The sequence below is a fragment of the Ovis canadensis genome, chromosome 1 (assembly GCF_042477335.2).
Source record: "Ovis canadensis isolate MfBH-ARS-UI-01 breed Bighorn chromosome 1, ARS-UI_OviCan_v2, whole genome shotgun sequence".
NCBI lineage: Eukaryota > Metazoa > Chordata > Mammalia > Artiodactyla > Bovidae > Ovis > Ovis canadensis.
The window spans coordinates 4,530,743-4,556,595 of record NC_091245.1 but is presented as its reverse complement, the minus strand read 5'-3'; the positions used below and the strand labels follow the sequence as shown (position 1 = coordinate 4,556,595).

Here is a 25,853-nt window from a genome sequence, read left to right as displayed (position 1 = left end):
TCATGGAGCGCTGGAGGGCAAGTGGGCTGGACCCACCGGGTCTCCCATGCACTGTCTGATAGAGCACCTTTGCCCCTTCACTGGACATCACAGGGTGATATGCAAGACTATGCACCTGGATAGGGCCCAGTTCCCCCTGCCTAGGGGTGATTCTGATGACCAGATGCTATATAGAAACAACACAACCAAGAACGCCAAACCCACACTTTCAATATACTTTATTAAAAAGTTTCTTTGTATAAATTTCCTAAAAATCTTAAAATTAAAATTAAACCCCACCCCCGCACAAAAAAATTTTTTTTAACACACACACAACATTAGAGGAATGCCAACAAATCTTCTCTATCGTGACTTTCTTTTCGTTCTTTAATTAAGGCATTGGTCCCACAACAGTGCACCAAGATTAAGGGATTTTGCTTCCTTCTAACTAGTTTGTTAGAAGCTTTAGAAAAAGAAAATCAGCTCAAAATCTATTTCAGGAGATTGGGGGCAGGGGGGATGAAAAAGTTGGATTCTTGTTTCTTCTCCATACACAGGCTTTCCATCTAAAGTCATGCTTAATAAAGAGGCGAGAAAACGAACCAAGCAGAAGTATATAGGATAGCTGTGAAGTCAGGGGGTTATTTTCTAGATCTTACACTTGCCTGAAAGAGGCATAACGTGAAACTCCAGAGGGAAGTTGAGTCTATAGGAACGTTCACATAAACGCCAGCAGTGGGTAATGGTTACACAACGTTCAGAGTGTACGATGGAATCGCCCGGAGACGAAGAGGGTCAGGTCCACAGACACATGTAGCACCATATTGATAGGTTATGCGGCAGAGACTTCTTCCCAAGTCCGGGTGTAAATCAAAGCATGAAACGGTACAGTGCGAGGGAATCTACACCCGGAGCTCCTACAAAGACGACCGGCGGTGGCTGACTCCTTCTTCTTCAAGAGGTATGTGTCGCTGGTCGGCCACGCCTAGGTCCCCATCGCGGCGATAACCCCGGGCTGCTTGATGGGCACTGGGCGTGGATGGAGGGCAGGGGAGGGGATGAGGATGGAAGGGCAGAAGAGGAGGAGAAAGTCACATTACTGACCCGCAAGAATACCGTGTTTCTCGGGAAAATGGTCCATGGCCTCTGGCTTTCACCATCAGTCTCACTCTTCAGCTCGTTTCCTTCAACGGCTCCCCTGGAGTTTCCTGGCCTGGACTTCGGGGTTCTCTGTGTCCTCTGAGCCCTTTCTCTCTATCTCCTGGTATCACCCGCCTGGCCGTTAAGCAAATTCAGCACTGGCCCCAGACTCCCCGTGTAGCTGTTGTGACTTTATTATCAATCAAGTTGCCTAACATGACAGAGCTATCCGATGACCTTGCTGTCAACGGTGTTGTTTAGAGAAAGCAGGACTATTTAAAGATGAATAGACTAAAGAGACTTCCCTGCAGCTCGAATGGTAAAGAATCTGCCTGTGAGGCAGGAGACCAGGGTTCAGTCCCTGGGTCGGGAAGCTCCCCTGGAGAAGGGAATGGCAATCCACTCCAGTGTTCTTGCCTGGAGAATTCATGGACAGAGAAGCCTGGCGGGCTACAGTCTGTGGGGTCGCAAAGGGTCAGACACGACTGAGTGACTAACACACAGACTATACAGAGGCTTCCCAGGTGGCGCTGGTGGTAAAGAACCCACCTGCCAGTGTGGGAGACAGGAGACCCAGGCTTCATCCCTGGGTCGGGAAGACCCCCAGGAGGAGGGCACGGCAACCCAATCCAGTATTCTTGCATGGAGAATCCCATGGACAGAGGAGCCTGGTGGGCTGCAGTCCACAGGGTCTCAGAGAGTCAGACATGACTGAAGGGACTTAGCGCAGACTACATATACAGGCGCTCCCACGTGGCACTAGTGGTAAAGAGCCTGCCTGTCGATACAGGAGATGTAAGAGACGTGGGTTCGATCCCTGGGTTGGGAAGATCCCCCGGAGGAGGGCACGGCAACCCACTCCAGTACTTTAGCCTGGAGAATGCCATGGATAGAGGAGCCTGGTGGGCTCCAGTCCATAGGGTCGCAGAGAGTCAGACACGACTGAAGCGACTTAGCACACAGACTATATAGAGGTTCTTATTAATTTTTCATTACATTATTTTCCCAATAATCATTTTTGTTACAATATTTATGAATAACAGAAACCTAGCAATATTTCTTTTCTTTTTTTTTTTTTTTTAGCCACCAGGGTGGCATGTGGGATCTTAGTTCCCCAACCAGGGGTTGAACCCACAGCCTCTGCAGCGGAAGCATGGAGTCTCAACTACGGGACTGCCAGGGAAGTCCCAGCAGCTTAGGAATATTTCTAAAGGGTGAGGAGTGGTTAGCCATATGTTTCCTCATTGGCAAAATTACAAGTATGCTTTTAGGAGATAATAATAACTCAGAAAATGAATACCATGTATTGTATTTGTACAACTTCCTCATCTGAAAATTCAATTTGCCTTCTTTTTCAAATCTATCAGCATCATTAAACATCTTTAAAAGATGAATGCTTGGCCTGGATCCTTTGTTTACAAAAACCACAAATACAAGATCAGAATCACTTACCAGGAGGGCAAACCTTTTCACATTCATCCTGCGAATTAAATCTGTTTTCGTTTCCACCGCAGCCTCCATACCAGAATCTGGCGCAGTTTTCAGTTACGGAATCATAGTACCACTTTAATACAAACTCTCTGCAAGTTCCGCCGTCCTTTGGCAACTTACATATATCTTGAGGAACAGATGGGGAAAGAGGATTAACATGGATGTGTAAGTGACTCTGCTCCTCGCGCGAGGAACTGAAGGTCTAATCCCAGCGCTGTCAGAGAAAGAAGGCTGAAGCGTTTCCAGAAGGAAAAATTCCTTTACCCCACAGAGCTTCAGTCTCTTTACTGTCAGGGGGACATAATAATCACCTACAGCTTCGAGAGCAATAAATACAATCCTATCAATAAAAGGGCTTCACAGACTGCACTTGGAATCTCAAATGTTGGCAACTATTATCAGATGATTTCAGATGAAATGAATTTGTTTTCCCCTTTCCAATCACTGAGTCAGTTAGTCTATGGTTCTTTCAATGCTCAACCCCCAGAGAAGCAACCTAAATTTTAAAACCTTGGAGTTTTCTACTTCTTGGCAAAATAGCAATTATATTCTGTCAGAACACTGTTCAAAAACAAGACTCTCCATTTCACTACAAGCCAAGTTGATGAAAAACAAAAGTCAAAGTGGGAAAAGAAAATCCTTTATGAGTCTGTGCGTACATGCATATAAGCGTGTGTATGTAGCTACTAACTCTGTGGCCAGCCACAGCTAACAAGCCAAAAGAAGTGCGAACACTGATGTAAAACTCACGACAGTGAAAATGTCACCTAGTAAAGCTATTTTGAAGACAGAGAAGCATTCTTTTGCCAGTTAAGGAAGTCTTTTATGTTTTGAATGCATTTTAAATGCATGCTTCTGATACAGCCCAGCTGCAGAGTGAAAGCTACATTTTCCACCATGCCTGGAGAGAAAAGTCTACAGTTCACACACAGTAAAACTTCTGTTTACAGAGTTTTTTTGGCTAACTCTAGATCAGGCTGGGAGAAAGACGCATTAATATTAATATCAACTGTTATCTGAAAATTTGAAAAATGTAAAACAAAGCCCCTGGAGTGGACAGCGCTACTTGTTTATGTAACTAACATGTGTGAATCACTGCTCCACACTCCACACACACACACACACACACACACACACACACACACCAGGCTCACATCTCCGGGGGCCTTCTCCCCAGCTGCAGGGGTGGCAGGGGTGGTGAGCTTCTGCAAATGATACCAAGAAGTTAAAGGAAAGACCTGGGTCTTCAGGTAGAAAACCAAAGCTTGGGTCAGCCAAAATGGACCAGGCTTACGGGCACAGGATTGAAGCTCAGAATTGGTCTAAGACACTGTCTGGTGACTCTGGGGAGGCTGTCACCCCTGCAGGAGGAAGGTGGCCCCACAATTACAGCATCTCTGAGTTGCAGACTTTTCAGAGGCCCAGAAGGCTAGCAATGCTACCCAGAGCTTTTTGAAGACCTGAGGAGGCCAGGATAAAGTGATGAGAACTCACAAAACCAATGTTCCTCCTCTTATAAGTGCCAGCACTGGGGTAGAAGGCCTGGTTTTAAGGAAAGAGGGGACTGAGCAAAGTAAGACCATTCAGCCACAAACACACATCCCTTGCTTAGCAATGGATCCCCATTAGTGTGGGAACCTGGGCAAATGGTCACCTCATCCCCTCCTCTTTCTTCCCTACAGCATCCCCCAGGGGCCCAGGTTGGTTCCACATTGTTTATTCAAAGTGCGTTCTCATCCTGGCCAACCCTGTTTAGCTCTTTGGGTCCTACTCCACTGTGGTCTTCTAAAGCAGACAAAAGTCTTCCCAGATCTGAGGATGCCCAGCCGGCAGGCAGCCCTGCAGTAGGACACTGTTCCCTGACCCACTGGCTTTTCCAGTGTCCTTTGCTCTTCACCTTTGCTCTCCAGCACTAAACCACAGCATTCTACATCCTTTATTCCAACAGGAGTCACTGCCAAGACCTGTAAGGTTTACTAATGAAATATCAGGACATGACCACTCTGGACACACAGACACTGAAGAACCAAGAGAAATAAATTAACATGGGCCTCAGTAGTATCCAAACACAAAATCTTGGGATTCTCCATTTTTTTAAATTAAATTGTACTGGAGTACAGTTGCTTTGCAATGTTGCATTAGTTTCTACTGTACAGCAAAGTGAATTCACTATAGTATACATAGTTGTTGCATCTGACTCTTTTGTAACCCCATGGACATGTTGCCTCCCAGGGTGCTCTGTCCACGGGATTTCTGGGCAAGTATACTGGAGTGGGTAGCCCTTTCCTTCTCTAGGGGATCTTCCCCACCCAGAGATCAAACCCTGAAAAGAATGAAAGTGAAAGTCACTCAGCTGTGTCCGACTCTTTGAGACCCCATAGAACATACAGTCCATGGGATTCTCCAGGCCAGCATACTGGAGTGGGTAGCCTTTCCCTTCTCCAGGAGATCTTCCCAACCCAGGGAGTGAACCCGTGTCTCCAGCATTGCAGGTGGATCTTTTATCATCTGAGCCACCAGGGAAGCCACAGATTACATGTATCTCCTCTTTTTTTAATTCCCTTCCCATTTAGGTCACCACAGAGCACTGAGTGGAGTCCCATAGTAGGTTCTGAGCCATACAGTAGGCTCTCAAGCATCAGAATGGGAGGATTATGTTCTAACATTTTCCTGTATGTTCTGAATTCTTCACAATGAGTATCTATTGTTTTATTACTAGAAAAAGGTATCTCATGGGGTTGCAAAGAGTTGGACACGACTGAGCGACTGAACTGAACTGAACTGAAAACTGAAAACACGTTGAATTGGAAATTCTTGTCTTTTATCAGTTGAGATTTCTATAGTGTCTAAAAGCAGCATTTTTAAAGGCCTCATCTTTGACATTTTCCAAGCCAGGAATTTATCAGTATTTAAGTACTTTCTTAAGCAAAATTGTGGGGGCTAAGAGGAGTGGAAAGTGTTTACAGTGCAGATATAAATATGTGCAATTGTGTTCCTTATTAGTTTAATGGCTTCAAAACAGGAAGGTTTAATTGCCTTCGGACCAGACATTGTTGACATGATGTAAAGCGCTTCCAAACCTCTGAAGCAGATACAATTGGCGGGAATGAATAAAACTTTCCCATGTCTATATTTTGAGTACTGACTCAGAATTACCAAGGAAATATTTTCTGCATTTTTTACTTTATTTTAAATGTTGTTGTAGCTGTATGTTAAATGTAGTTTCAGGTCCTGACCAATAAAGTTTCATTTCATAAGACATTTATGGTTCACAGTAAAAAAAAAAAAAGCCAAATGCCCTTGGGACCCCTCATAATTCAAACATGGTAGCTGACTTAGCTACCTTCTCATGCAGCAATAAACACACTGCCTTGAAGATGGTTATGTCTCTTCAACCAAGGAGAAGAAGTGTTTGTAGCTATTTAATGTACCTGAACTTGTGGGGTTAAGTTAGTTCTTTAAATTATTAACATAAAGTCATATATTTTCCACATCACATCATTTTATGGCAGCCAATGCTATGTATTCATGGTGGAACATACAAATACTGGATTTCATCAAATCTAAGATACCTTAATTTTATGATGCATTATTATTTTATATTCCACTAAGTAAGAGGAAATGCTGCCAGTAAGACACAACATGTCATCAACTTCAAGTCACATTTCCATTTTGGAAGTACTACAGTGGGAAAATTTGTGCATCTTAGAATCAATAAAGTAAGCAAAACATCGGTGAACTTATTTCCTTCTCAGCTGTGTAACGGACCCAGCAATGCCTGCTCAGACAAAACATGGTCATTTCTACAGACTGCTAATTTCTAGAGTAACTAAAATGAATGCTACCGATTTTGTTAGTTATTTGACTCCCTTTGGCACTGAAACATCTCTTCATACATAGGCAGGTCAATAATTTAGGATTCATTCTATAATACTAAAAAAGCAAATTTTCTGAGGTTTTTTTTTTTTTTTTTTTTTTTTGCTGTTTGAAACCCTCAGTGTCTTTGCTTTACTAATCATTTGCATATAAAATATCTCTCCAAGGCTTCTGCAGCCAAAAATAAGAGAAAGAGGAGAGAGACGGTTAACAGAAACCTAATACAAATGACAGTGTCCTCAAAACCAGCAGGAACAAAGCGCGCTACAAAAAATGCTTAGCATAGTCTGTGCTTTTTTTAAGACTGTGATAATCACTGAAAGATTCATTTAATTGCTACTAAATGCTATTTTCAGGCAGCAAATGCATCCCAGAAAAGTGGGTGTGTTTCTTTTAGATGCTGAGAAAAGCAAAAAGTGGGCAGGGATTTTTTTTCTTTTCACAGGGCTTGTTATATTTTGTTGAGGAAAAAAAAAAAAGTATCAACCATTTAAAATGGAATCATGGGGCTTCCCTGGTGGTCCAGTGGTTAAGAATCTGCCTGCCAATCAAGAGGCCCTGGGTTCAATCCCCAGTCGGTGAAAGCTGCACATACTATGGGGCAACTAAACCTGTGCACCCCGACTCCTGGAGGCCACTCACCCAAAGCCTGTGCTCTGCAACAAGAAGCCACCGCAATGAGCAGCCCACACGCCGCAAGGAAGAACAGACCCCCACGTGCCGCAACTAGAGAAAGCCCACACACAGCAACGGAGACCCAGCACAGCCGAAATGAATGAATAAATGCGTCTTAAATAAAATGCAATAGAACGGAACTGTGTAGTACTGCCAAGCCTGGACTCCTCGACGTTAGTAATGATGCTATCGGTCTGCTGCTGTAGTCAACCTTCGTCTCAAACCGGTGCCTTACTCACATTCCACCTCACACTGATGCTACAGCTCACACTCCATGCAAAACAGGGCCAGGCCTCATCAGGGGAGACAAAGAATCCTTTCGTGAGGGTGTCCTCACGTTCGGGGCCTGGGTCACACTTCTGGTAAAGAAGTGTCTATTAAATGTGAATTTCCAAAGCGGCGAACAGTAACAAACGCCAACGAAAACTCAGGTATTAGTACTGTCCAGCCTTCCTCCCCCTCACTGGATGCCGTGGATCCGAGACTTGTTCATTTCACAGGATTTGGGCCCACAGATTCCTGCACAGATTCAAACACTGGTCACCATGTTCCCCAAACCCAGAGTGGCTAACTATGACAAAATTCATTTCCCAAAGACAGAATCAAAACCTAGTAAATCTTTTATTCACGAGGTAAAAAAGGCACACACACATAAAAAAGTGTCTAGCATTTACTATACAAGAAAGGGCCACATCTCTGCAAGCACAAACCACGTTTCTAGTGAACTGGTGCTACAAAAAAACAAAAAGAATCAAACCGTATTCATGTTCACATAAAAATGCTAGCTTTAAAAATGATACTTGCCTGAACTGTCTTGAAAATACAGGTTTGCAGAAAGAATGCATATTGTGGCAACTGACATTTAGATGTGAAATATACATACAACTAGGGAGGAAGATACAGTTACTGCACTTGTAAAGTTTCTCATAAATGATTTGTTGTTACTCCTTTTTCCTTGCTACCAAAACATGAATATTGTTAAAATGTTTTACACCCTGGGAAAATTTCTAAAATGCCTTAATTGTATGGGAGGCACTGGGAGGGAGGAAAGCAAGCTTCCATCTCCTGATCTGTTTATGCATTTTAAATTTATACATTCTAAAGTAAATACCCAATTAATTCAATTCAAGAAGAGCTTTCAAGATGGGGTATGTGTATATGTGTGTGCATGTAACTCCATATGTTCACGTGCAAATGTTTACTAAGTGACTTCTTCAGGCACAGCACTGTTTTGTTACTTGTGGGCTAGAGATCAGTTGTGCAGAAGCTTGTTAAGAAGAGCAAGTAATTTAAACTTTCAGACTGACTTGAATCACTGGAGGAAAATAGACATACATGTGCGCATGCACACACACACACACACACACACACACGTGAAACAGCATTCAGGTCCTGGGGCTGAGGGTTCTGTACAGGTCAGAAGGAAGGAGAAAGGTTTTGGGTTCATACACATCTAACTACCAGTCGTCACCTTGAAAGACACACAAGCCCCGGTTTTAACATCTCTTTTCTCTCTGTCACGTGAAGAGATGAGACCTAAGTGTTGAAGGTGTGGATTGAGAATACCTTCCTACTCCTGAATCTGTGACTCAGTCTTAAAAGACAAGACAGCCCAGCAAGATGCCTGTTTAAAGATTGTGTTGTTTGTATTAACTCAACACTGTTTATATATTCTTATCCCTTCTGGACCACACATAAGACCAAACACAACCCCAAATCTCACTGTGCAATTTATTCCCAATTATTTTCTCTCACCGAAGCATCACATTTGCTAGAAGTTTCACCTTCCCCGCACTCTATGAGGGGTGAAGTTACCAACGAGTGGCAACAATGTGCACAGATCTCAGGGACTCTGAAGTCAGAATGTCACCAGTCCTGACCCCTATCTTTGGTGAGATCCTAGCGGATCCCTTACGGCTTCTCTGAACTCAAGCGCCATGTTGGGTGGGCTAGGGGCTGCAGAGAACCCCCAGAGCAGAGACAAAAGCAGGTCCATGGTCACTTGATGATAAGCCAAAATCAAAGGGATTGAAAAAACTCTAATTTGAAAAGATACATGCACCTCAACGTTCACAGCAGCACTATTTACGAAAGCCAGGACATGGAAGCAACCTAAGTGTCCATCAGCAGAGAAACGGATAAAGATGTGGTGTGTGCGCACAACGTGATGCGACTCAGCCACAAAAAAAGAACGAGAGAAGGCCACTGAGCAGCAGGGATGGGCCCAGGGATGGTCTTCCTGAGGGAATGAAGCCAGAGAAATAGAAACACCGTGTGACATCATCACACGTGGAAGCTAAAATACGACACAAAGGAACTTACCAAACAGAAACAGCCTCACAGACAGACATAAGAAAGAAGCCTACGAACCCGAGGGGCATCACAGGGGAAAGCAGGCAAGGGAGGAGAGGTAGATGAGCAGTGTGAGGCTAGCAGATCCAAACCACTACTCATAAAGCAGACAAGTAAGACCCTTCTGTTCAGCACAGGGAACTATATTCAGTACCATATAACAACCCATATGGAAAAGAATATATATGTATATCAGAGTCATTTTGCTGTGCATCAGAAACTAACACAACATTGTAAACTGTAATTCAACTCTACTTCAGTAGCTCCGAATACATAGACTTCAATAATATATCTCAAAAGAGAAAGAAAAAAAAGAAACAGAGGCACTGAGACTTCAGTTTCCTTCTGCCTCTCAAGCCACATCCTTACTTCCATTTTTTCAGTCTAAGTTAAACGTCATAACATTGAAAGTTTTTATAAAGTTTTTTCACACAATTCTTAAGAAGTTGAAACTGAATCACCCAATGTAACATGAATTTCTGAATTATTCCCATACATTTATATCAGGAAAGAACTTGGAAAGCCCAGAGGAGCCTGAAAAACACCTGGCTCTCTGATGCTGGGAAAGATTGGGGGCAGGAGAAGGGGCGACAGAGGATGAGATAGTTGGCTGGCATCACCGACCCGATGGACAGGTTTACGCAAACTCTGGGGGACAGTGGAGACAGAGGGGCCTGGCATGCTTCTGTTCATGGGGTTGCAGAGAGTCGGACACGACTTAGCAGCTGAATAACAACCTCTATCACAGACCAATGCCTAAACTTGTTTCCAAATATAAACTATTTTGAAACATTTTGCAGCTTTATAAAGTAGTTGGTTTGTTGACCCTTATTAAACATCTATGTATGTAAGAGTTTCATAATTCCTGTATTGACTTCATTATCTTCTCTCTAATAACTCCTTATGTCCAAAGTCATTATGGGTTATGGCTGAATTAAGAGATGATAGATAAATGTGAAAATGCAGATGTAGATATATACACATGCATACACGGACGGGGGAAAGTCCCGTATTCAATGGAATAAAATACGATCATAGTAAAAGACAAGACTCCTCCAGAAACAACTAAAAGAACCAAGTCCTATATTTCCAAGCAGGCCCAAAGAGATGGAGGTGTGGAGGAGGAAACCACCCAGCTTCACTTAAACGCAGGTGAGCTAGGATACAGACTCTACAAGAAGGGTGAGGTGGAGAAACAAGGATCATTTTAAAACTTGCAATGGAAAGAGTAAAATGGGGAATCCTCACAGCTCAAAAAATGAGCGTGCTGCTGCTTCTGATGATACAGGACAAAGTGGGAAAGCACAGCTGCTTTTACAGCTAGGATCTACAAAAGCGGCTCAGCACCCAAGAAATGCCTTTCACCCTAATCCATAAGAGAAACAAACTCTATAAAGAAATACACCTTCCTCCTCCTGACTGAGGCCAATAGGTTGTTGTTGTTCAGTGGCTAAATCCTGTCCAACTCTTTGTGACTCCATTGACTGCAGCACACCAGGCTTCCCTGTCCTTCACCATCTCCCAGAGTTTGCTCAGATTCATGTCCATTGAGTCAGTGATGCTATCTAACTAGCTCATCCTCTGGAGCCAACATATTAATTTCAAAACTAACAAACTGTCCCCATAATTAGTGGAAACCCTTTGCTTTGGGGTCTATAAACCAATAAGGTATCTAAATCCCATGGAATTTGACTGTGGAATTAATACCAATATCTTTGGCAGAATACTCTTAAGCAAAGCATATTGGCCATTTCAATAACCGTTTCCCACAGATGAACAATCACAGCTCACGTTCCCCTGGAGAGGTTATGGGTCACCCAGAGTTCCACTGCCCAGGAAGAAAAACAAGAAACAGCTGTCACTTCCAGAAACACGTCTAACTTGTCACAGATTTCACATAGAGCATGCACACGCTTGGCTCAGGCCCAAGAGAAGGGCAGGCTCGATTAAGCCAGGGTATATGCAGAGGGAACTGGGACCAGAGCAGCGACCCCGTGGGTCACTTCCAAACCCGCGAATTTCATGGATTCCAAACTGAGCTGTCTCGTGTTCTTCTGAGTAGTTTCTTATTAAATTAAATCACTGTGCAGATGAAACCCTATGCCGTGCTGCATCACAGATCACAAATAAACTCAAGTCCCAAGATGAGGCACTGGGGAAATGACTAAGGGACTCATGAGTTCCTGGCTACAGTTCCCCAAAGCCGCCCTTGGTCAGCTTTTTCTAAGAACCTCGGGACAGGCAAGGTAAGTCACCATTTGGAACTTGGAATATGGAAGTTAAGACCAGGATGGACCACACAGAGCCACTTTGGAACATTCTCCATACAAGTCACTCCTGGTCTGAGAATTAGAACCCCAGCAGATTAAACTGTTTGGAAGAATTCTCTTTTTTAAAAAAATAGTATGATTTACTGGACTTTCTCCTTTTAAGTATGAATGGGCCGTGGAGTTCTGCTTTTAGCTCCGCTTTTGTTTTCAATGTTTGGCCTCACCACACAGCACGTGGGATCTTAGCTTCCCAACCAGGAATCCAACTCATGCCCCCTGCCGTGGAAAGACGGAGTCTTAACCACTGGACCCACCAGCATAGCCCCAAGAATGCTTTCTTAGCGCTGCAATGCACCTAAGGTTTTCAACGGCTCACCTGCTTTACTCCCAGCCAACCGGTCTGTGCTCACCACTAGGTTGACGGTTGCACTAGAAGCTGACCGCTCTGCTTGCGGAGGTGGAAGCTGAATTTTCTCTGAAAAAGAAAAAGATTCACCCCTAGTAAGTAATTTGGAAAAGTAAGAGACTGAGGCAGGCTTGCTTTTCTGGATCATGTCTTATGTAAGCATGGGCCACTGAGACACAGAGCCCCAAGAAGTCTCTACACACATGACTCCTATCCGGTGTCTGCACGTCTGATTCATCTCATCAAGCAAACAGAGAGCCTCTGAACTTGGGACAGGTCCTCACAGTTTCCACGTAACTTCTGCTGTTTCCATCCTAGGAAACAGAGCCCTGGGGCTGAATGGTCTTTGGACTCATATCTTTCTGCATTGCATGGTAACAGATGGGAACTGCCCATCCTCATTCATAGTTCCTTGATGTGAATGACACTGGCCCAGGGGAAAAGAGTGGGAGCCTCCCCCTCCACGTCCCAGGAGCGGCAGGGGTGGAGAAGAGCCGGGCCTAAGGGAGGGGTGTCCAGGAAAACTTGGGGGTGGGGTATTGTCCTGAACAGAGACCGGGAAAGCACGCTAGGGCAAACCCCGGGGCAGCACGGGCACCACGGGGCCCACACGGCAGAGGGCAGAGCAGGACACCCTGGGCCCAGGGGAGGGGCACGCCGGTGCCCTTTCTGCAGGGCTGTGGACGTCCCGCAGTGCTGGGACGGTGCAGCTCCAAGGGCTCTCTGGTTACTCCCTACGGAGCGCGACTCGGGGTGTTTTCCGTTCACTGAACACGAAAACATGCTTCTGACACTCAGGCACAGCGGGTGGCTGAGACCCAGCCGGGTTCCGCGGGCATATTTCCTCCTCCCTGGGAAGTGGCTACACTCGGGCCCCGTGGGTCAGGGCTCCTCCATCTAGTAGCCCAGGACCCCAGAGGCCGGGTCATAGTTCACAAGGAACCCCGGTGTCTCTTTGGTTAATGCATCGAGTTCGGTACAAGCAGGACGTGCAGGGTCTCACTGTACCCTTGTTGCTGTTTTTCAGGACAAGGTCCAGTGCGTGGGGATCGTTCCCCTGGCCGCCCCGTTTGATGTCTTGCGCAGAGAGGGGTACCGACTGTCCTGCAGGCGACCGAGTACTTACTCGTGCTGAAGCTGCCTTGGTAGACGGCTCTGACCTGAGACCTCAGGGAGCAGGTCACTGTGACGTGGTAAGTCTGCCCGGGGACCAGGCCCCCGATGACGCGGTCCGTGCCAGTGAGGTTCTGCCTCAGGACCACAGCCTGATCGTTGGCCGAGGTGACGGTGAGGTTGTACAAGTAAGGGCTGGGCGGCTCGGGCCTCTCCCAGTGCAGCCTGGCACTGTTCTCTGTGACCTCGGACACGTGGACCTCGCGAGGTGCCTTCACTGCGGAATAGAGAGAGTGTAGGGAGCATGAGGTACAATATGCTACCCTGGGGGCTTTCCCTGGTAGTGCAGTGGATAAGAATCTGCCTGTCAGTGCAAGGGACACAGGTTCGAGCCCTGGTCCAGGAAGATCCCACACGCCGAGGGGCTGCTAAACTGGTGTGTCGCAGTTTCTGGAGGCCGTGCACCTAGAGCCCACGCTCTGTTCAACAGAAGCCGTGGCACTAAGAACCGTGACCCATAACCCAAGGGGAGCCCTGCTCACTGCACCTAGAGAATAGCCCTGGCATCAAGGCAGACCCAGCACAGACAAAATCAAACAGATACACAATTTTTAAAATGATCTTCATAAAAAAATCTTTAAAAAATTAATTGATAAAAAGTAAAACCCTAAATGACTGTAACACATAGGCCAGAGATGAAATCTGAAACCTGAAAGACATGTGCCAGTAGACAGCTGATCTGAAGCTTAGGGGAGGCAGAGGAATAATTTCTCATTTAAGCTCCTGAGAAAGACTGATGCTGTAACTACCAGCATATGGGAAATGTGAAATTCACAGTAATCAAAAATCTCATCATTCATCCACCAGGTATAACACTACCTTTTTTTTTTTTTTCTGTTGAAAATCTAATTAAGAAGATACTTTGAAAATGCACAGTCCAGCGTGCTCAATCTGAAATCTTCAAGACAGAATAAGCCCCATCATTAACAGTCTATTAAATACACATCATGGAACTTCAGGGCATGACCTGAAATTCTTGGAAGGAATCCCTGCTCTCTCTCTGTTCATAAAATGAAGACAATGTCCACTTTTTCAGGAGCACATACATCCTGCCTTCACTTTTCAACTCAGTTTGTGACCCCAAAGGAACTTCTAAGTGTCTTCTTTGAGGGAAAAATAAAACAACACAGTCTGAGTCCCGTGAAGCCCACCTGCCCCTGGTAATCCAGTCCAGCCTGGAATGTACTCTTCCCCAGGGCAGTACCAGCACGCAGTCCAGCCTGCAGGGACAGACAGATGGTCTGGCTCTAACTTTCCTCTTTGCTAAACAAAATGCCCCAAGGTAACCACAGCACAAAGCCTGGGCTTCCTTTCTGTGGGTATGAGCTTCACAGTGGGGACAAGGCTTGTAACTGCAAAGCTCCATCCAGAACTTTGGGGGTCATAGTCTGAGAGAGGGAGGTCTAGCTCCAGAGCTAAAGCCTAGAACATCTTTTTCACCGCCTAAGAGCTGACAACAGGCTTTATCCTTCTCTCAGTCCCTCAGCGGGGTCTAAAACTCTACATTGGCTTAGAACTTCTCCCTTTAGCCTAAGACAACCACATCTCCAGCTGGGGCGGGGGCTGGCCACATGCTAAACCCCGGAGAGAATGGGTCACTACCGAGCTCACCTGGTGCAGGCTTGGGGTTGGGGTGGGGAGCGTGGGAGAACAGGCAGCAAAGGCAGGGGGATTTATTTCACTTGCTCTTTGCATGGAACTCATCGGCCTCGCAAGGTGTGCGGCAAGGGAGAGAAAGATTGCTTTTGAATACAGAAAATAAGCGATGTTCTGGTAATTCCATGCTCAGATCAGCACCTTTCAAGATACTGCATCTAGATGTCAGATCCCAGATCAAGGACTGTGTCTGCTTTGCTTTGTAACAGGCTCCGGGGACAAGCCCTATATGCAATAAATGGGAACAGCGCGAGCTGGCGGCTTTCTTACCCACGGGCTTAGCAGTGGCGGGTCTGCTGGCAGCCATTCTGGCTGCCTGGGGCCTGGGGGCCTCGGACCTCGTGGCCGTGGATCTGGCAGCAGCAGGGGGTCTGGCAGGGGCAGGTTTGGCTGCTGCAGGCTTCGCGGCCGCTGCAGGTCTGGCTGTGTCTGCCTTTGCAGCCTCGGGCCTGGCAGCCACAGGTTTGGTGGCCTCAGTCTTGGTGGCCATGAGCTTTGCAGCCTCGGTCTTGGTGGCTTCAGTCTTGGTGGCTGTGAGTTTTGCAGCCTCAGCCTTGGTGACCACAGGTTTGGCAGCTTCAGTTTTGGTGGCCTCAGTCTTGGTGGCCACTGGCTTGGCACTGTCAGTCTTGGTGACCTCTGTCTTGCTGGCCACAGGTTTGGTGGCCACAGGTTTGGTGGCCTCAGCCTTGGTGGCCTCAGTCTTGGAGGCCTCGGATCTCCCAGCCGTGGGTCTCTCACCCGCAGGTCTCATGGCAGCTGGCTTTGAGGCTGGCAGGTTCACCACTGTTACCGGTTTGGTGGTGGTGATCACCGGCTTTGTTGTGGTCACCAGTTTGGATGTAGGACTTGAAGTGACGTTATTTGGAACATTTCTGTTAAAATATATTAAATGTTATTTTGACTCATACATATTTTCTCCTGCCATTTAAAACAAAGACATAATTCCATGTGCCATGTAAAATTTGCTCTCTCAGCAAAACACATGCAGTAGCTTATATATATTACATATAGTATTACATATACTAAATGTGTCCTTTTAGGATCTGTGCCACAGAAAAGACATTTAACAGCATATAAAAAACAGAATTATTAAAAGTGAAACTTCAATTGTACTATAAATATACTTGTTGTCTTATTTTCAATTTATAAAGTAAAACCAGGGAGAGAGTAAAGAAACAAAAATAAATATTGTCATTTAATAATACTTATGAATAGTGAATAATAAAAAATAAAATAATATTTAAATAATACTTTAAATTCCAGGAGATAGTGGAGCACAGAGAAGCCTGGCATGTTACAATCCATAGGGTCAGAAAGAGTTAGGCATGACTTAGCAACTGAACAACAACAAACTAATTATAAGAACTGACCAACTGAAAAACACACCCCGAAAACTAAGATCATTTAACAGCTACTCTCATTGTAAGCAGGTATCTACTCAACAAGATGCTGTGTTGAGCTGGAAAATACGAAGTTGACATATATGTTCAGTCCCAGTATTCACTGCGCAATTTTGGTTTTACTAATTTCTGTGTGTGTGCTTGTTTCTCTCACAATTTATTAATTTATTCTGAATCCTTAAAAAGAATAACAACATAACCAGCAGACACGACAGCACAGACCCAATTTTGTTTGTTTCTTATGCCGAGACGATCATTATTGTCTTATAGGAGTGTCATGCTATATGGAATATACAGTATATTTTGTTCAAGATGCTATCATAAAACTTCAAACACTAGGTTGCTTTGTTTATTCTGTTTTCCTAAAGATAAAGTTGAGCCGACATGATGGAATATTCGAGGGAAATTAGATAGATTGTATTAAAAGGCTGGGAAGATAGAGCCTGTGGACCAGCACCAGAGGAGGGTCACTGTTGGATTAGGAATGATTTCCAACCTGCCAGGCTCACCACGCTTTTACCCTTATGGCAGGAAATGAAGAGGAACTAAAGAGCCTCTTAATGAAAGTGAAAGAGGAGAGAGAAAATGTTGGCTTAAAACTCAACATTCCGAAAACCAAGATCATGGCATCTGGTCCCATCACTTCATGGCAAATAGATGTGGAAACAATGGAAACAGTGACAGACTTTATTTGGGGGGGCTCCAAAATCACTGCAGACACTTTCTCCTTGGAAAAAAAGCTATGACAAACCTAGTCAGCATGTTAAAAAGCAGAGACATTACTTTGCTGACAAAGGTCTGTCTAGTCAAAGCTATGGTTTTTCCAGTGGTCATGTATGGACTTGAGAGTTGGATCACAAAGAAAGCTGAGCACCGAAGAACCAATGCTTTTGAACTGTAATGTTGGAGAAGACTCTTGAGAGTCCCTTGGACATCAAGGAGATCCAACCAGTCCATCCTAAGGAGATCAGTCTTGAATATTCACTGGAAGAACTGATGCTGAAACTGAAACTCCCAATACTTTGGCCACCTGATGTGAAGAGCTGACTCATTAGAAAAGACCCCAATGCTGGGAAAGATTGAAGGCAGGAAGAAAAGGGGACGACAGAGGATGAGATGGTTGGATGGCATCACCGACTCAATGGACATGAGTTTGAGCAAGATCTGGGAGTTGGTGATGGACAGCGAAGCCTGGCATGCTGCAGTCCATGGGGTTGCAGAGTCAGACACGACTGAGCGATTGTACTGAACTGAGGCTGACATAAAGCACTCCCTCTGAGGACAGAGGCAAGAGCTGAAGGAGTTAAGGGGTGCAGAGAGAAGTACGTAAGGGTGGTAGGAAGAAGCCACCTGGGGGTCAGCCAGGAGAAGCCAGGAAGCCACTTCGCAAGGCTAACTCGAATCTGCATCTCATTTGGACTCAACAGCCAAAACCTGCCTTTTCCCCAGAGTGTGACACTCCATCCTCTCCCGGAGGGCATGGATTGTTGGCACAGTGCTTGGCCCCGGTTCCTGTCACCATGTCCCCCTCGTGCAGCACCCCCATCACACGGCCACCCCGCCCTCCTCTCTGCTCCTGGATTTGGCGTCAACAATGGTGCTGGGCATAAGACCACAGAGCATGTGCCAAGTGGCCAGCATCACTGTGAGCACTGCAGCCCTACCCATCTCTCAGCCCCCTCATGGCTCTTCCCAGGAGATCATGCATGTTGCCTCCTTCAGTCGCCACCATCACCTATGCTAGTACAGCATTAATCCTTTTAAGAAGAAGACTGGAGTCCATTTTTTGCTTCATGTGTCTAACCCTTCTATAGGAAATCCTTGCACACCGGTTAGATATCTGGGACATATGGCCCAATGGCCCACCTTTCTCTGTACCCATGCTCTTAACAGTGTGATGTGGTGGGTCTCCCCAACAGGTCCAGCTCCCTACTCTTGAATCTAGCAAGGCTGGCTTTGGACAGGCTTTGGCCAGTGGAGCTGAGCATAGGGAACAAGTGTGCCAGCTCCAGCCTGGACCTCAGGGGGGCTTGTCCACTTTCATCTTCACTCTTAGAACCCTGCCCAGTCTCCTTGGGCACAAATCCAGGCTTGCCACATAGAGCAGAGATGAGTGACCCATGTCAGACCACCCCAGACCATCAGTCCACAGCCGACCAGCAGCTGATCACAAGCATGTAAGTGAGCCCCTTAGAGGCCAGAAGAACTGCCCAGCTGAGCCCAAACAAAACCCGCCAGCCCACAGAATTGCAAATTAAACAGTTGTTATTGTCAGCCACTAAGTTTCAGGTAGTTTGTTACACAGCAAAAACCAATGGAGACAACAGATTCTTCTCCTGAAATGCTCCACGTGACCTTTGGGAAGTCCCATTTTCTGGATTTCAACATCCTCACCCCATAAAGTTATCTGTTGGCTACAGGACCTGTGCGTGCCCCCTAGCACTCTAGCTTCTGAGACACTTATAATCACTTACATTTGTTTGTAACCAAACTGCACAAGATTCTTTGCCGGTTGGTCTGCTTGGAACCAATCACACTGTTTCCTGACATCTGGGGACAGGTAGAAAGCATCTTTACCTAGAGAGAAAAAAAAATTTAGTGCATGTGAATCACATGCAAATTAAAATTCCTCTGCTAAGGAGTTAAATGGATCACACAGTAGGTAGTCCATAAATACTTGTTGAAGTAATTCATTCTTCCAGATGACCTAAATCCAGTGATTTGAAACATGAAGCGTAATAGTCCTCAGTCCATAAAACATCTTAAATCAGTATCTTCTATTTGGCAATATTTGGGTGATCAGGTTAAAGGTAACATTTACTCAGTGTGCAGGAAGACAGGGATAGAGGAGAAATCAAGTGCAGAGGTAAGTGAGCTCCAAGCTCTTGAACGTCAAATGAGAATCAACATTTACAATGTTGACATTACTGTCAACATTTTCTCAATGCTATTTAACGAGGCTTCTGTTTTTAAACTTCTGAAGACAGGAATAGTGACCCCTGCGTGAACTTGCCGGCCTAGCTTTGCTTTACCTTTTTTTTTCCCCTAAAATTTTATGCAGTGGAGGGGGCAGTGTATACTTTATAAAGCTCCCTTGTTTGTAAGACTTTTCTTTGCTGACTCTGGACAAGGCAGTGGTGAATGACACACCTCCTCCAGGACGTGTGGTCTACGGGGACCACAGATCCAGAAATGAATGACAAGAGGCCATGTAACAAATGCAGGAAGTATAGCATCCAGATTAATGATGCTCAAGCCCTGGGCATTGGGAGCATCCTGGTGAGAAGGGGCACATGGAGGGAATTTTTGAAGATGAATGTGGATTCGCTGCTGAAGCAGGGTAGAGAGCATTTCAAGGAGGGAGAGCCGCAACAGCAAAGGCTCGGAAGCAGCCAAGTGTGGGGTTAGCGGGTAAGATCAGATCAACTCTGCTCCTTCTAGAAGCTTCCCTGGTTCCCCTCAGGACACACTTCAGTGTGACGTACCAGCATACTTAGTGTTGGGCTTAATAAATGTGCACTTGACCCCTGTGCCCGCCTCGACCATTAACCCCCAGGAGCACAGCCTGTGGCTGGGAGAAGCCTGGTCAAGTCTGGTTGAACAAACAAGTGAAAGAAGGCAGGATTCCCACCTATGTCCACTGCAACCCCAGCTCCTACCAGTGTGTCTGGGACGTGGGAGATGCCAATAGACACCAGTTGAATGAATGGACAGGTCGATGTGGGGACACCAGCTATCATTCCCAAACCCACGGGCCCACCCCTGGAGCCAAGGGCACGCAGGACTCACTGCCGACGAACGATGGCAGCAGCCTCCCGAAGCGCATTAGGGGCTCCTCATTGAGCTCCGTCGACTTGTCCACCAGCTTGAAGAAGACGTCGTTGGGCTCGCTGGCAGAGCTGTACAGCTCCTTGACGTTCACCTTCCTGCCAATGCCCAGGATCACGAAGAAGTAGCCTTTGCACTTGGCCTGCAGGATGGCTCTCTGGGCCTCCTCCAGCTGCTGCTTCTGCACCTCGCCCGTCAGCATCAGCACCACGATCTTCAGGTCCCGGGGGTTGGGTGCACTTTCAAAGATGTTCTGGATGGTGTAGTCGATGGCGCGGCCCAAGGCCCTGGTCCCCTGCAGCTGGGTCATCCTGCTGCCGAGGAAGGCCAGCAGCTTCTCCTTGGAGCCATAGTCAGTCAGGGAGAACTCCACCTTCACGGGCGGCACGCTGGCGTTGTCCACTGCCTCGTAGGGTGCGTGCTGCACCACGGCCACGCGGGCGAAGTGCTGGGAGGCCTTGGGGTCCGGGCTCACGTCCAGCTGTCGGACCAGGTACTCGATGTACTTCCTCATCTCGTTGAACTGAAACGGGGTGGTGGACTCGGAGCTATCTAAGATGAAAGCCATGTCAATGTCCACGTCGCTGCCTGCTGCCCTCCGGTCCCTGAAGGAAGGCCTCCAGCTGCCGAATCCACAGGATGGGTCGATGTTGCAGATGTCTAGAAAGAAGCGTGGCAGCCTGTTTATTCTGTCACTCTCAGAGTGAGAAACCGCACGTCAGTCTGCAGGGGGTCTGGGGTCATTAAAATTGTCACATAATGTATAAACTTATACCTTGCTGACATTATTGTGGCCAGATTTCAGTTTTTCACCACCTAACACTTACCAGGGGGAACTAATCAGCAAGCTAAAATCCTTTTTAATATGGCTTTGGGTTCGATCCCTGAGTCAGAAAAATCCCCTGGAGGAGGACATAGAAACCTACTCCAGTATTCTTGCCTGGAGAATCCCATGGACAGAGGAGCTTGGCAGGCTATAGTCCATGGGTTCACAAAGAGTCAGACATGATTGAGCAATGAACACTTTTGGCATAATGAAAGAGTAAAAAAAAGGGGAAAGGAAAGAAAAACACCTTACTTCTTTGCCACTCCTTGAAGAATATTTTCCAGAAAGTCACAAAGCCAGATTATTAAGTTCTGGACTCCAAGGTCAAAACGTAAGCAGAGCCCTCTTGCTCCTTTATTACCTATGGAATCCAATGCTCTCCTAACAGAGACAGGCTCTATTTGGGGGGAGTCATCTTCAAGCATGGAAATTACATGTGCAGCATTTACACTGGTAAATACAGGGCCATGTGAGTCTTCGTTTAACTCAGGCTCTTTGTACAGATGGTGATTATTCACTCAATGTCTCCCTGTGGACGGTGTGTTTCACAATTGCAGCTGGACAGGCTTTCCTCTTGGAGAAGCAGCTTACCCAAGCAGACATGACAAGTCAGGACATTCTTCAAGAAGTCCGTGAGGTCTCCGCCAGCAGGAAGAACAAGGGCATGTCCCACCGCTGTGTTATTGATCTGGTTTAAACAAAAAGAAATGTTCATATACTAGAATATACTGGATGTTACCATAAATACAGCTGAAGAAAACATTAGAGTCACATCAATTAAATAACCCCCCAATAGCTTCTCTTTCTTAGGAAGTAGGGTTAGAAAGGAAGGCGCTGATTATAATAGAAAAACATAGGTTTTCTTCCAACGAGATGAGCTGGAGTTCAAACCCCTCTCCTGCACTCTCTGCTGGACCTGAAGCAAAGTTATTTAACTTCTCTGGAATTCAGTTTCCTCTGCTGCAATCTGGGATTAATGGTAGATTCCCATGAAGTTATTTGGAGGATTAAATTAGGTAATGAAGCTAAAGTGCCTGGTATAGTCTCCAGCAAACAGCAGGGACCTCAATGTTAACTGTTATTTCTAGCAACAATAATAGCAACTAGCCAATGTTGGCTCCATCCCTCTTTCATGTGCCAAGGTCCAGAAAGGGATTTTACAACAAAACAAGCAATCACTTCCAGAAGATTTAAAAAGTCCTGCCAATCACAGCTTCTGACACACCATCAGTAATGATTTATTTTGTGAATAATTGAATGAATGAATAATTGACTGCCTGAAACTATCCTTTTGAGAAACACACATGGTGGCACTTCCCTAGTGGCCCAATGGTTAAGAATCCACTTGCCAGTGCAGGGGGACTCAGGTTCAATCCCTGGTCCAGGAAGATTCCACATGCCTCAGGGCAACGAAACCTGTGTGCCACAACTACCGAGCCTGTGCACCTGCAGCCCGTGCTTTGCAAAAGCAGCCACTGCAGTGAGAAGCCCAACTCCTCCAACTAGAGAGAGCCCACGTGCAGCAGCAAAGACCCAGTGAAGCCAGTAAATAAGCAGATAAAAAGGAACACGCAAGGTTCTGGACCACCTGGCCCTCACAAGGGAGATGTACACACATGAGACCCTGCTAGGAACAAACAGCTGATGAACCCAAGGCAGAGACCCAGCCCAATACTTGGTGCTCAAACTGGCCTGAAGTTTGGCAGAACAAACCCTGAGAGATGGCACCAGTGACCCAACTCTCCCTGGCTGACGTGGCACTGATAAAACCATAGCTACTTGGTTTGGAAAGGAAGATGTTAGAGACCAGCTCACCCCTCTGCATCTGTTGCAGCTGAGAACCCTGAGCCACAGAGAGGTAAGGGGGAGGGCCTTGTTACTTTCAGTGACTTGAAGCCAGAAGGTGACTGAACTAAAACCAAGCCAAGATCCTGGTCCCGCTGTTTTCCTTCTTGACCATCATCCACCCATCCTGGACACAACCAGGATCGGCATTGGGCAAAGACTGATTGACTGATTAATCAATTATTTTATATATGTATGTATCATTATAACAATTACACAAGTTATTTAAGCAAATGACAAGGGAGTACTTAGCTGCTTCACAGGCAGAAGCTAAAGCTTCCTTGTTCTTTGTTTAAATGACTTTTTTAATTGTTAGATGGCAGCCTGGCTGAGAAACGCCTGAATAGGGATGCAGTCTGGGGGCTGGCTCGCTGATGTCCCTAAGGGAGGGAGGGCTCCCAGGGTCAGCCTGGGAGCATCTCTTCCAAGGTTCGAGGAGGGACCTGGTGGGAGTAAGTCACAGGCACAGTGAGTCGCGCTAGTGCCAGAGCCATCAGGCTGTTCTAGAAATCCCAGCTTGGATACCAGCCTCATCTAGATGCTTTGAGAAGCTATAGGGTGCAAACTGGTCCCAGATTTGGGCATGGATGTGCCCGAGTGCCTGCTCAGAGGCCCGGAACACAGACCTGTAGGGCGTTGATCAGCTGCCGATCCTCCTGGCTCGTGAGGAACAAGGGTGTTATCCCGGCATCTGAGAGCTTGAGCACAGCCTCCCGGAGCTGCGGGGATGCCCTCGTGGGCCTATTACTGAAGAACACTGCCACCTTCCTCATCAGGAACCCGCTCCGCACCCGCTTAAACGTGTTTCTGGCTACAAAGGACATGGCGGTTTCCAGGCTCTGCTGCTTGGAGGTCAGCGACACCTGCAGGTTCTTGATCTTGTCCAGGAGGATGGACTTCTTCTTGGAGTCGGCAAAGCGGATCTCCGTGGTGACCTCGTTGTTGTAGGTGACCACAGCCACGCGGGCCCCCCGTGGGCAGTTGCTCTCAGCGATGGTCAGGTCGTCCAGAATCTTGAGGACCACCTCCCTCATCCGGCTGAACGTATCCTGGGTGACCCCCTCGGAGGTGTCCAAGGCGAAAGCCAGCTCCGTTGGGAAGACGGGGCACTCCAGGGGCCCTGTGGGAAGTGGGTGGGGGTGGGGGTTCACAGACACACTACTTACCGGAAAAAGGGACTTCTGCTTCCCTCAGAAGGAAGTCCAGTCACCGAGATAACTTACCGTAACAGCAAGCTGGAAAAGAACAGAGGAGCATGAAAGCCACGTCCACCGGGCTTTCACACGCAAGAATAAAACCGCGGTGCAGACAGCAGAAAACAGCGTACTTACGGCATTTATCTTTGATGCTCTGGACCAGTGCACATTGCTGCAAAAGGGAGGAGAGAAGACATAAGAAGGCGGACAGGAGGCTCACAGGGCGAGGGCGAGGGCAGCACGCATGCAACTTACGTCCATCGAGTCGCCTCTGCTGCCTTTGTAACCCTGCAAAACAAGGACGGGCGGCTGAGACCTCGCACACGTGGAGCATCCTGCAGAGGAAGAGCCCAGGCCCACGGACGCACACCAGAGGAAGTGAGGGGGTCCCTGGCTGGCCTTGATTGTTCACAGGCTCTCCCTCTAAATTTGACTCAACTGCTCCAGGAGGAAAAGGGAGACAGAAGTGTCTCCAGTTGAAGCTAACAGCCCTGCACCCTGGAAACCAGGATGCTCACCACCAATCAGGGTAAACCACACATTCGAGCTCGGGTCTAAAAGCCACTTCCCCCAGAACAGATCTGCCTTTCCCTCTAATCTGCCCCTAGGCTTCCCACGCCCTGTCGCAGGAGGGACACCCGGGAGTCAACAGAGCTACCTTGAGGCTCCGGGTCTGAGCACTCTGGCTGGATTCCACCCCCAGGATACACCCAGAGCTGCCCTCGACATCTCATCCCAGCCTGTGGCTGCCGAGGGTCAGGCCGTCGTCTCGTGGGCTAGCCAGCATCTTTCCGTCCAGCTGTGCCTGCGTACCTCCCACTGCCACTGGCCTAACCATCGCCCATTACAGGCTGCCCTCAGTTAGACCCCTGCCTCTGCCTTCTTCTCCTGGGTTCAACCAGTTCAACCCTTTAACATGTTCTTTCAGGGATTATTTTCCCTCCTGCGGTATCTTCCCCACTCTTCTTTGAACTTCATCAATTTCAATGTCAGGAGACAGTATCGGGAGAAATTCAAGCAAGGAAACAAAGACATTTGTAATGAAGGATGTGTACAGGCTGGAGAAGGGCGCCCCCATGGTTCCAGGTGGCAGGTCACTAGTGGGGTTCCGACTATGAATCCCTCTGGGACTTTATAGCCCAAAGGGAGTCTCCTCCAAACCGAGATCTCTACTAACCTTCCTCAAGATGCAATCAAGAGGTATTTAGATGTGTTTACTTTTCTTTGCCCGCTATACAAACCTCAAAACCTACACTAGGAAATTTTAAAGGCAACTTACAATACACCCTGGATTACAGAATTTTGCATGAAGTTTCCTTTACCGTTGTCTTGGTACTCTAAAATTCAAAAAGTCTTTTCTTCATTGTGATATCAATAAGGGAACTGGTTAAAAAGCAAATAAACAACAAAAATGCAGACAACGCTTTCATAAGGAAAGGAGATGGTGGAAAGTCTTCAAGGACCATGTGGAAGGCTCCCAGCCCTCAGGCAGCTTGACTGGGAATGGGTAGGTACTTACAGATGGCCCTGGGTAACCGGGGTCTCCCTTCTGTCCAGCTATCCCTGGAGGTCCCGAGTTTCCCTGGAAGCAGAATAAACATGTCTCAGTTGTGACAGAAAGTGGAGAATTCTCAGTTCCTACAGTTGGACGGGATAGTAGATGTGATCTTGTCCAACGTCCCTCATCACCAAGAGGAATCTCTCATTTCAAGAGACCTTCAGTGTAGGGACAAGTGG

At 46.7% G+C, this 25,853-nt stretch overlaps 1 protein-coding gene across 1 annotated transcript in view; it reads right to left on the bottom strand.

The window, feature by feature from the left end:
• Nucleotides 1-201: 201 nt before the first annotated feature.
• COL6A3 (collagen type VI alpha 3 chain) overlaps nucleotides 202-25,853 on the bottom strand; it is a 93,838-nt gene continuing 68,186 nt past the window's right edge. The window contains exons 33-45 of the mRNA XM_069544117.1: nucleotides 25,636-25,698; nucleotides 24,372-24,404; nucleotides 24,252-24,288; nucleotides 24,144-24,155; nucleotides 23,547-24,040; nucleotides 21,667-21,763; nucleotides 20,211-20,909; nucleotides 18,896-18,998; nucleotides 15,289-15,893; nucleotides 13,316-13,579; nucleotides 12,160-12,258; nucleotides 2,572-2,736; nucleotides 202-1,008 (exon numbers count right to left, since the gene is read on the bottom strand). Coding sequence (XP_069400218.1) covers nucleotides 965-1,008; nucleotides 2,572-2,736; nucleotides 12,160-12,258; nucleotides 13,316-13,579; nucleotides 15,289-15,893; nucleotides 18,896-18,998; nucleotides 20,211-20,909; nucleotides 21,667-21,763; nucleotides 23,547-24,040; nucleotides 24,144-24,155; nucleotides 24,252-24,288; nucleotides 24,372-24,404; nucleotides 25,636-25,698 — 2,715 coding nt within the window. The 3' untranslated portion in view covers nucleotides 202-964. The remainder of the gene's footprint in view (nucleotides 1,009-2,571; nucleotides 2,737-12,159; nucleotides 12,259-13,315; nucleotides 13,580-15,288; nucleotides 15,894-18,895; nucleotides 18,999-20,210; nucleotides 20,910-21,666; nucleotides 21,764-23,546; nucleotides 24,041-24,143; nucleotides 24,156-24,251; nucleotides 24,289-24,371; nucleotides 24,405-25,635; nucleotides 25,699-25,853) is intronic.